This window comes from Alexandromys fortis, unplaced genomic scaffold (genome assembly GCF_014885135.2).
Source record: "Alexandromys fortis isolate MF-2015 unplaced genomic scaffold, M_Fortis_MF-2015_v1.1 scaffold_173, whole genome shotgun sequence".
Lineage (NCBI taxonomy): Eukaryota > Metazoa > Chordata > Mammalia > Rodentia > Cricetidae > Alexandromys > Alexandromys fortis.
The window spans coordinates 229,777-242,064 of record NW_026068051.1 but is presented as its reverse complement, the minus strand read 5'-3'; the positions used below and the strand labels follow the sequence as shown (position 1 = coordinate 242,064).

General features: G+C 39.2%; 1 protein-coding gene across 3 annotated transcripts in view; it reads left to right on the top strand.

The window, feature by feature from the left end:
• Trim37 (tripartite motif containing 37) overlaps positions 1-12,288 on the top strand; it is a 127,413-nt gene that overhangs the window by 47,099 nt on the left and 68,026 nt on the right. For all 3 annotated transcript variants that reach the window (XM_050119539.1, XM_050119538.1, XM_050119540.1), the window contains exons 17-19: positions 1,550-1,635; positions 5,431-5,625; positions 11,364-11,672. In XM_050119539.1, the coding sequence (XP_049975496.1) occupies positions 1,550-1,635; positions 5,431-5,625; positions 11,364-11,672 (590 nt within the window). The remainder of the gene's footprint in view (positions 1-1,549; positions 1,636-5,430; positions 5,626-11,363; positions 11,673-12,288) is intronic.

Here is a 12,288-nt window from a genome sequence, read left to right as displayed (position 1 = left end):
AAAAAAAAAAACAAACAACCCTGTAACTGAAGTTATAGATAAATGATTGTGAGCCATCATGTGGGTTCTGGGAACTGAATCCAGGTCCTCTGTACAAGAAAGACATGCCCTTAACCATGGAGCCACCTCTCCAACCCTTATTTCCAGAGTCTTGAGTGGCTTTTTTTGTTTGTTTGGGTTTTGTTTGTTTTTTGTTTTGTTTTTCAAGACAGGGTTTCACTGTGTATCCCTAGCTGTCCTGGAACTCTTTCTATAGAATAGGCTGGCTTTGAACTCAGAGATCTGCCTGCTTCTGCCTTCCTAGTGCTGAAAATAAAAGCATGCGTCACTGGCGCCTGGCTTTGCATGGCTTTAAATATAATTTTCATCCATTTAATTGATAGTGAGTCTGCCAAGTTCCTTACATCTTAAGATTTCTTCATATATATAAAACTAGCATTGTCTTTTTTACTGCTTCAAATAGTACTTTGTAGTTTGATTTAAAGCAGTTTAAAGTTGACTTTTTAAGAACAAATAGGAAGCAGCACCCTGTTTTGTAAAGTTGTCTTTGTCATCTCTAGTAACTGTTCTTGGTTGTTGTTCTTCCTTCCTCCCCTCTCTTTCTGTGTGTGTGTGTGTGTGTGTGTGTGTGTGTGTGTGTGTGTGTGTGTGTCAGGGTGAGGGCAAGGTTTCAGCTGGCCTCATAGAACTTACTGTGTAGTTTAGGATGACCTTGAAATCCAGTCCTCCTCCTGGCACTTTCCAAGTATTGATTGGGTATGCAGGCATGTTTCTTCTCTCCTGACTTGGAATTTTTTCTTTATATTAAAATGTAAGGTCTGGTTTTTGGTTTTTCTTGTTGTTATTTGTTTGTTTGGTTTTGGTTTTTCCTAATTGACTATTAGCATGTGTGCCTTCCCTGTTTTCCCTTTGAGAGGTCTCACCATAGCCTAAGCTGCTCACAAACTTACTATGTAACTTAGGATTTGAACTTCTGATCTTCCTGTCTCTACCTCCTTAATACTGAGATTGCAGATGTGTACTGTGACACCACCCCTGGCTCCCCGTGGTGATAAAAGTCAAACACTAGGCTTCCTAAATGCTGGCTGGTTAGATGAGCACCACTGTACTAACTGAGCCACAGGCCAAGCAGCAGTGAGAAGTCTTTATAGATGTATAATCTCTCCTCTTTGCAGTGTTTTCCCAGATTTTCGGATATAAAGATCAAATATTTTTAGCTTACTTTGTTGTTATTTAAAAGTTGTTTGGACATTAAATGCACAGTCATGATTCTCACTAAGATCATCTCATAGTTGTATTTAGGAATACAACACTTATCAAGGTATGACAAATACAATTTTTTAATTTTTAAAATTCATTTATAATGTGGCCTATGCACATATATATGCACATCTCTGTGTGTGTGAGTCAGAGGACAGTTTGGGGAACAGCTCTCTCTTTCTCCTGTGGGGTGGGGGAGTAGGAACTGTAACTCACCTTATAATACAGCTGCATTTCCTTTGTGAGAATGATGAGTTTTGTGAACATGATGGATTTTGTCTGTTCTCAGGTCTGGAGAGAATGATGTAGAGTATAACAACATGGAACTGGAAGAGGGAGAACTCATGGAAGATGCAGCTGCTGCAGGACCTCCAGGTACAGGGCCCAGGCTCCACGAGTCACCTGGCTGTCATAGTTTAGTGGAGGGCAACCATTGTTTATTTGTTTGTTCTGTTTCTTGACTTGGGATTTCACTATGTAACCTGATTCTCCTGCCGTGGCCTTTCCAGGGGTGGAATTACAGATATAGACCACACATGTGGAAAATTTACTTTATAGTTAAAGAGACTGATGCACAGGTAAATTAAGCAACTTACCCTGTTTTCACAGCTAAGCAAATAAGGAGAAATTGGATCTTGAGGTTTGTATGGATTTTGTGTACTCTTGACTCTGGGGTGTGAGTCTTACTGTATTAAGCTTTGTTTACAGAATGATTTAAATAGCCGCATGGAATATGGGCTTACATAGGATATTTAGAAAGCTGATTTTCAGAGCTACACAAACTCATGTGTAGTTACCAGGTCACATATGTAGTTGTTGCTTCAACTAGTTTAGAACCCAGATTTTGTTAGATGCAGCCCTCCACCCTTCCCAAATCATACTGAGAAGATCTTATATATGTAATGGATGTTTCTGATTGTAAGAATTGGCTGGAACATTTAAAAGCTAGCTTTTGGCATTTATCTCTAATCCCAGCTCTTGGAAGGCTGAGGCAGGAGGATTAAGAATGCAAGGCCAACCTGAGGTAGATTATTCTGAGGCCAGAAGAAGATCCCCTGGGACTGCAGTTAGTAAAAGTAATAAGCCACCATGTCCTCTTAAATAGCAGAAGTGCGAGTGTGATCTACAGAGTGAGTTCCAGGACAGCCAGGGCTACACAGAGAAACCCTGTCTCCAAAAACAAAAAGACAACAACAAAAAGTATTTACTGGTAATTTAACAAGAAGTGGATACTGTTTGAATATGTAGATTCCGAGTATTGAATAAATGTCATTCATATTTTCATTTGTTTTTGTTTGTTTTTTTTTGCATTTATTTTCTGTAGCTCTAAATATTCTAATAAAATTTAGATACTTTATCCTAGATATTAAAGATGTAAAGTGAAAAAAGACCCTTATTTTTATTGTTGAACTTTGCTGAAATTTATCTACTTAACACACATTGAATATAATAGTATATTTCTAGTTCCTGAAAAATAGAATGAAAAAGTCTTCTGTACTTTATAACTAAAGGTGAATAAATGCAAGAATAATTAGCAAAATATATGACAGTACACACGCAGATTTTAAGTCATATTTGAAAGACTCTTTCCTCAGTGAGATAGAGTATAACTCGCCCTCGTTTAAGTAAATGTTGTGCTGGGGGAAGCTTGACCACATCACATGTGATGGATGCATTTAGCATTGTTTGTGGTGAGACGTGTCAATGTGTAGAGAACATTTACCTCTGTAGTGTTGAATCAGAGAAACCCTTAACTGAGGGACATTGTACAGATTGTCCAAATAAGGACAATAATCACAAACCAAAGAAGACTAGTTTGATGTTCTGGATTAAATTCTAGAAGAGAAAAAGTGAACATGTGGGGAAAATTAATGATCTATACACAGTAGAATTTAGTTAGTAACTTAGTATATCAGTATTGGTTCATTTGTTGTGATAAATGTATCAAAGTAATGAAAGGTGTTAACAGAGAAATGGGTGTGAAATATATAGAAGCATTCTGTACATTTTCTATAATTCAGACTTCTAAAAATTAAAAACAATGAATCAGTGATTAAAAGCTGGCGTGGGATTGTGTGCAGCATTCCCAAATCCCTGGGCCTGCCCAGTTGCACAGCAGCCAAACATAACATAAGAGACCCTGTTTCAGACAAGGCGGAGAGCAAAGAGTGGCAGCTGAATTTGTCTTCTGATCTCTATAACCTTATTACGGCATGTATACGACATATACTTAAAGGCAGACACGCAAACACACATGCACACACAGCAATACAGCATTTCTAATTCAAATTGATATTGATAAGGTTATTACTCAAAACATTTGTTCTTTTTTGTTTTTGCTTTTTTTTTTTTTTTGAGATATGGTCTTATGTTTCCTTGGCTGGTCTGAAGCTCAGTATATAGAACAGGATGGCCTTCCATTCACAGAAATTTGCTGACTCTGCCTTTCAAGTGCTGGCATTAAGCCTGGACCTTTTTATTGTTTGTTGTTATTTTAGCTTTGGTTTATGAAACCAGTGTTGTTGTTGTTGTTGTTGTTGTTGTTTTTTTAATGTAGCCCCAGCTAGCAACTTGCTGTGTAGATCAGACTAGCCTTGAACTCACAGAGATCTGCCTGTCTGTCTCCCCCATGTTGCGATTTAAGATGTGTGCCACCGTACCCGGCTTATTATGTAGTTTTTTTTTAGCATCTTGATTATTTTCTTATGTATGTATTTACAGCATCTTATTTTGTAGTCTAGGGGACTGGCCTCAAATTCATAGCAGTTCTGGTATTGCAGCCTCCTGAGTACTGGATTATAAGCATGAGCCACCATACTTGACTGGTGAAAAGATTCATATTTCTCATCATATTTTGGAGTTCTTCAGTTATTTTTTCAGATAATTCTTTGCAGTTTTTTCATTTTTTTGTGACTTAGTTTAATGTTGCTATTTTTATTTAAATTTTTTTATTTATTATGTATACAATGTTGTCTGTGTGTATGCCTGGTGGCCAGAAAAGGGCACCAGACCTCATTGCAGATGGTTGTGAGCCACCATGTGGTTGCTGGGAATTGAACTCAGGACCTTTGGAAGAGCAGGCAATGCTCTTAACCACTGAGCCATCTCTCCAGCCCCCTATGTTGCTATGTTTATGAGGGTTGCTGAAACTCTGTATTTTTTGTTTGTGTTTTGTCTTTGTGAGAAATGTGAAATTAGCCAGGTAGTGGTGGGATATGCCTTTAATGCCAGCACTCGGGAGGCAGAAGCAGGCAGATCTCTGTGAGTTCGAGGCCAGCCTGGTCTACAAGAGCTAGTTTCCAGGACAGGCACCAAAGCTACACAGAGAAACTCTGTCTTGAAGAAACGAAACAAAACAAAAAGCCAAATTAAAACCATAGTAAGAAACCACTGCGCATTGACCATAATGGTTAATATATATTATTTAAATTGCTTTTTTTTCTTAAGCAGGGTTTCATGTAGCCTGGATTGATTTTAACTTGTTATGTAGCCAAAGATGGATTTGAATTCCTAATCCTTTAACCTCCACCTCTCAAGTGCTAGGATTACAGACATGTGTCACCACACCTAGTATGGTTAATATTTTAAACCTGGCAGTACTAAATGTTAAGTATAAGAAAAGATGGGAACCCTTTTATTCTCTGATGGGAGTGAAAACTTTTTCTTCCTTGACCTTGGCCTGCACTGAGTTGTGTATCTTTTTTTAATTTTTCTATTTTAAGATTTATTTACATATTTAGGTATACAGTGTTCTGCCTGCATGTATGCCTGCAGGCCAGAAGAGGGCACCAGATCTGTAAGAAGTGATTGTGAGCCACCACCATGTGGTTGCTGGGAATTGAACTCAGGACCCCTGGAAGAGCAATGTTCTTAACCTCTGAGCCATCTCTCCAGCACCCCAAATTGTGTATCTTTTGTACACATTTATAATTGTATGGTGCTTGAGATGAGGTTGTTGATTATTCTTGAATTATGGATAGTAACAAACCCCATGCTTAGTCATTGTTTTGATGTTTATTACTTGGCAGTATGGTTCCTCTGTGCTTTTCATTATGAACACAATCTAAGACACATATCTGCAGACAGGTATTCACCCACTAATTGGGATTTAAAAATAATAATAAAACATGTACAAATATATACAGTATGTTTTCTCTATTTCTTTTGTAGGTAGTAATCACAGCTATGTGGGTGCCAGTAGCAGAATGTCAAGAAGAGCACATTTATGCTCTGCCGCTACCAGTAGCTTATTAGACATTGATCCTTTAATCTTAATACATTTATTGGATCTTAAGGACCGGAGCAGTATGGAAAATCTGTGGGGCTTACAGCCTCGTCCATCTACTTCACTTTTGCAACCCACAGGTAAAATAATGTCTTTTTTTCCTTTGGTTCTCTGAAAGAACTATTGAATTTCTGTGTGTCTCATCTGAGTATTGGAACATAGTATGTTTCTCTAGTAAAATGATTTTTCATTCATGTCATATGAGTGATTTTTTTTTTAACCTGTCTAATCCCCACCCCACCCTCCACCCCCATGTGTGTGTTCGGGATTGAACTCAGAATCTTGTTGTCCTGGGTGAACTGGACCTATAGCCCTTTGCCTCATTTTCCCTGTTGTTGCTCAAGAGTTGTGTCAAAAACAAGTTCTGAATTTGTTTTTAAACCTTTGAAAAGGTTTTGGGGCTAGGGTGTGTAGCTCAGAAGATAGTAATCACCCAGCACACACAAATCTTTGTAATTGATCCCTAACACTGCAAAGAAAAACGAAGAAAGTTCTAAATGGTTGCCTTCTCTTTGTGCCTAACTGCTAGCTTGAGCCATGGGAAGAAGTACAGTTGTCTTCTTTGTGAATGGATTCGGTTTTTCAGGCCTACCTTTCAAGGGGTAATGTGTCTAAATAGAAAAACATTTACTTAATTATTCATTAAAGAAAAAATGTTTACCACTGCCATGGTGGCACATACCTGTTATAAGGATGGTAAAGACCGAGTCATGAGGATTGCTCTGAGTTTAATGTTAACCTAGGCTTCATAGTGAGTTCAAGTCCAGCCTGGACTATATTGTGTGACCTGTTTCAAGAAATCAAACAAGGCTGGTCATGATAACATGTATCTTTTATTCTATCATGTGTGAGGCAGAGACAGGTGGATCTCAATGAGTTCAAGGCTAGCCTGGTCTACATAATGAGTTCTGGACCAACCATAAGATACCTAGTGTAAGGCCCTGTCTCACACACACTTATGCAAACAAATGAACATCAAAACCTGAGAAAATGTTGTAGCACAAATAATAAAAACCCAGAGACAGATTTTGTAGTTCAGCCTAAATATCAGAAAAGCAAAGCAGCCAGCCACTGGCTCTTACCTCTACCTCGGACCAAAAATTGATGAGATCCTGTCTCTACGAGTCCTAAAGACTCAACACCCCACTGAGTTACTGTCTCTTCCATCTTATATTCTTCTTTCTGCCCAGCCATATTGCTCCTGTCTCCACCTCCCTAATGCTGGGATCACCTTTTTGTGAGCTCTTTTTCTCTTTTAGATATTCAATCTTGTGTAGCCCAGGGTGGCCTTGAACTACCAGAGATCCATCTTCCTGGGATTAAAAGTGCCTACCACCACCGCTTGGCCTGTATGTCTGACTAGTATGGCTGCTTTGCCCTGTGATCTTCATGCAAGCTTTATTTATTAAAACACAAATAGGGCTGGAGAGATGGCTCAGAGGTTAAGAGCACTGACTGCTCTTCCAGAGGTCCTGAGTTCAATTCCCAGCAACCACATGGTGGCTCGCAGCCATCTATGGTGAGATCTGGTGCCCTCTTCTGGCATGCAAGCATATATGGAAGGAATGTTGTGTACATAATAAATAAATCTTTAAAAAAAAAACACAAATAATATACTACTATAAAATGTATATTAATTATCCACAGTATTTTATGCCAAAGCTATTTAAGAGAAAAATATGCATTATTGTAGTAAGACAGCCATTTGTATAGTTCAGTCTAGGCTCTTTGAATCAGAGATAGAGTTGGTTTTTGTTTTGGTTTGGTTTTTGGTTTTTTGAGACAGGGTTTTTCTGTGTTGCTTTGGAGCCTCTCCTGGAACTGGCCCTTGTAGACCAGGCTGGCCTCGAACTCAGAGAGATCCACCTGCCTCTGTCTCCCAAGTGCTGGGATTAAAGGCGTGCTCCGCCACCACCTGACGAGATAGAGATTTTTTTTTTTTTCACAGATAGTGATTTACCATTAATGCTATTACAGTTTAAAGACAAGTTTTAGGGGCCTTTGGTATTACTCGGTAGTAATGTGCTTGCCTAGTGTGTGCAAGGCCCTTGCGTCCCTCCCCAGCTTCCCGTTCCTGGGGTTGGAGAAACAGCGCTTTTGTTGGAGTGCTTTCCACTGCATCCTTGGTATGTAGTGAAACATACTGACATTCCCTACCTTTCTAAATCGTAGTATTATATCCAACCATGATGTAGACAGGGATTTTGGTGATTTCTCAAAGCCGCAGAGCTCACACTTTCTGAACAAAATCATAGAACCTCTGTGTAGGAAACAAAGCCTGAGCCACTGCAGCAGTTTGGAGGTTACAGCCTGAACCAGTTGATTTTTTTCTTAAAGCATACTTCTGAAAGTCTTACCCCTCCATTTGAAAGACTATCTTCAGCTAGGTTCTGGGACAGTTGCTCTTCATTTATGGTTTGAGTACATTCTGTGTGAAGGTTCACTTAAATCAGTGGTTCTCAACCTTCCTAATGCTGCAACCCTTTAATATAGTTCCTCATGGTGTAATGACCCCCAACAATAAAATTATTTTTGTTGCTGCTTCATAACTGTAATTTTGCTACTGTTATGAATCATATTGTAAATATCTGACCTGCAGGATATCTGGTATGCGACCGCCAGGAGGGTTGCAATTTACAGGTTGAAAACTGTTGGCTTGAATGATAATTGGTGGTATGTGCAAAGTCCAAATGAAGCAGGTCAAGTCTGGCTCTATAATAAACATGTATAATTGACTTAACTTTAAGAGGAACAATTTTACAATTTGATTTACAAATAGATTTAATAAATAGGTAAAACCATGTTTCTGAAAATATTGAATGTCATTGGAGTACATACAGACTATATTAACAGTAATAGTCTTATTCTGGAATGTTTGGTTTTCTATGTAAAATTAATAGTGAAGCAACCTAAGATTTAAACCCAGTTGGCTAAAATAAGGGTAATAGCAAAAAGAATGTGGGGCAGATAATAAAAGGGAACAGCTAAGTCCGGGGTCTAACTTTGGAGTCGGTTACCAAGGTTAAGTGCCTGTCACATAGCTAGAATATAGATAGCTATAGTCTATTTAAAAAAAAAAATGAGCCAAATGGTCCGGGCAGTGGTGGCGCGTGCCTTTAATCCCAGCACTCGGGAGGCAGAGGCAGGCAGATCTCTGTGAGTTTGAGGCCAGCTTACAAGAGTTAGTTCCAGGACAACTATGACTGTTACACAGGGAAACCCTGTCGTCAAAAACAAAACAAAAACAAGCAAACAAACAAACAAAAAGAACCAATGAAGAGCCTTTTGGAAAAGAGAAAGACCAATAAAACAATATAAGGAGCCAAGTCAAAATAACCCTGTGTGTGTGTGGCTGGGGGCGGGGTGTTTATAAGGTTAATAAAGTCACAGAAAGAACCTCGTTTCTTGTATTAAAAAGGCTTGTGTGGAGTTTGTTAATTTCATTTCTTGGCATATTCATATTTTAATCATAAAGTTAATGGACATCTGTTATATGTCAAATTCATTGCCTGTTCATGTTCTTAATTGCTGTGCCCAGGGGATGTCATAAATGATACCAGGGTATCAAGTTGAAGTCAACTTTAAGGTAATCTAGTGCTAAACAGAATGAAGTAATCACATTGGTTCATCCTATGGAAGTTCTTGAATGCTAGCTAGCTTGAATTTAATCACAGTAGAGGATAGAGAGAGGTTTGATTTTAGTAGTGGTTTGATTTAAACCTTACTTTAGAAAATGAACAGTACTGATAAAACAGATAAATGAAAGTTTTTGACAGGATACTTAGTCTAGGGTTTCATTTCTGGTGTGAGAAAGTAAATTGGCAATTTTTAAGACATATGCTTAAAGTATATAGATAATCTCTCAGGGATTTTTTTTGGCATTAAAAAGTTCTAAGAGCTAAGGAAGTGGTCTAGCAGGTAATTAGATGCTCAAGCGACAAGAGCGAGGACCAGAGTTTGTTTCCTTAGAACACATGTGACTGTCGGGTGGATGTGGCAGCCTGCCTGTAATTTCAACCTTTTGGAGGCGAGGATAGAAATGGGTTTTCTGCAGCCAGCTGGCTAGCTAGAGTTTGAGAGATCATAGCTCCAGAAGGTATGTGGGACTCTTTCTTATTCCCCAAAGCTGTGAGGAAACACTAAAAGAAATAATACAGATTGAAGTCACTTCTAATTTACCTTAGAACTGTGGGCTATATCTGTTCTGGAAGTCTTCACCTAAGTGTGACTTCAAGAAACTGGGGTGTGTGTGTCTACTAGAAGTTGAGACTAAAGCTATCAGTAGATAATAGAACCTGGTAGTGTAGAGCTTGTGTGCAATCCAGTACTTTCCTTGTGGCTCTTCTGAGCATAAAGTAATACCTGCGATGGCCTTTAGAAAACATCTAATAGATGATCAGGAACTGAAAAGTCACACACAGGTTTGGAGTTCCAGGGGACACTGAGGAACATTGTTTTTTTTTGGGATAAGAAATTTATCGGAAGAGTTATTGATGTCATTGAAAGACAGCAGCATGGTAGAGCACTCTGAGGGGACTTTAGGCCCAAGAGGTGTGTGTGGGTCCCTTCTAACAGATTTCAGGAAAAAGGAGGCAGGTGTGTACAGCCTGGCTGTTTATGATTCCTGGGCAGCAAGGAGAGAGATGGAAGAGGGAATTCTGGGAAGGAATGTGGTACTTGAAGGATGTGGAGGAGTGAATGAGGAGGAGTATACCTGTTATACAGGTGGGATCTCTGTCACTGGTAGTTCTCTGATGTCACCCAGGAACCTAGTAGCCTTACATCTGTAAGCTTCATTGGGAGTGTGAGACGGTGTCTCTCATTCTCTGGTATCTGAACATCCGAGGAGGTCTGTTTGCAGGCTTGGAGACAGGCTCTTAGTAGCATATCTTTTCCTGTAGCCACAGAGATTTCAGAATCACTATGAGGATGGAGATGGAGAGGGCTGCTGACGGGGTGTAGCTGGGACACTGTTCCATCTGGAATTATACATCTACATAGAAGAATAGGTAGAGCTGAGTTGATGACGTGTTTGACTTCTAGGTTTTTCTTTTTCATTTTTTTAGATTGTAACTGTAAGAAGTATAGAAAGAAGCTGAGAAAAGTAGAAAAGTATTTAAAACAAGACAAAACATAAGGCAGAGCAGCCTCTAAACTTTAGAATTAAGATATAATTCAGTGAAGTGATTGTGACCCAGACTTTTAACTTGAAGCTTTAAAGTTTGAATAAGGTTAAGATAGTTGGACCTGTGTTTTCTGTGGTAGAATTTAATGCATGCTCTAAATTTTTTATTTCATCCATTTGTGTAGGTATGTATTGTGTACATGAGTATGTATGTGTCGTGGTGTATGTGTGGAGGTTATAGGACAATTTGCAAGACTCCGTTCTCTCCACCATGTGGTAGAATTTTAGGTTTAGGCCTCAGATTATTTGGCTTGGCAACAAGTGCCTTATCCACTAAGTCAGAGATTCCCAACCTGTGGGTTGTAACCCCTTTGGAGGTTGCTTATCAGATACACTACGTATTAGATATTTACGTTAAAATTTATAACAGCAGCAGAATTACAGCTACGAAGTAGCAATGAAATGACTTTATGGTCGGGGATCACCACACCATGAGAAACTATATTAAAGGATCACAGAATTAGGAAGGTTGAGAACCACTGATACCAGCAGTCTCTCTAGTCTTGATGCTTGTTCTTTGCTGATACAACGAAGCACCTTACCACATTTGACACTTTAAATTTGTGGGAAAGAATGAGGTCATGAATGTTAAAATTTATATGAACATGGCTTTTCACTTGTTTTCTTTTGAAGCATCATATTCTCGAAAAGATAAAGATCAAAGGAAGCAGCAGGCGATGTGGCGAGTGCCCTCTGACCTAAAGATGCTCAAAAGACTCAAAACTCAAATGGCTGAAGTTCGGTGTATGAAGACCGACGTGAAAACAACACTATCTGATATAAAAGGCACTGGGATTGCTTCTGGAGACATACAGGCAAACCTGTTTTGTGCTGACCAGGCAGCTCTGGCTACCTGTGGACCTGAAAACTCTGGTAGACTACAGGATTTGGGAATGGAGCTCCTAGCAAAGTCATCAGTTGCTGGCTGTTACATACGGAACCGTAAGTGAAGAAGTTGTTTCTCCCATGAACTTTATGAAAACATTTGACTCATTGTTTTCACTTAATAATCTATCAATGTGTCTGTTCTAGTGAGATAAACTAAAATTTTTTTAATGTATATGGATATTTTGCCGGCAGGTGTGTGTGTATAATGTGTGTATGCCTGATGCCTACAGAGGCCAGAAAGAGTGCATTGAATCCCCTGGATCTGGATTTATAGGTTTTTGTGAGTGACTGTATGGGTGTTAGGACTTGCACCTAGGTCCTCTGCAAAAGTAGTAAGTGCTCTTAACCACAGAGTCATCTCTTCTACCCTTCTTATGAGTTAAAATAGCCTCTGTTTCTCTCCATCCAAAATTGTTTGACGTTTTTAAAAAGAATTTGTGTACCGAATGCGAACTGTACCGAGGTGTAACACCAAAACCGGGTGTTACAATTGGAGGCCCTTTTCTACCTAACTGCAGCACAAAGATCTCACCACCCAGGGAGGTGGGAAATAAACACACAGGAAGCTTAGTTAACAATGGAGAAGATTGCCTGCAGCTAAATCACCAGGTGGGGCAGGGATAGCATGGAAACACACAGGAAGCTTAGTTAACAAATAACAAACTGTCCC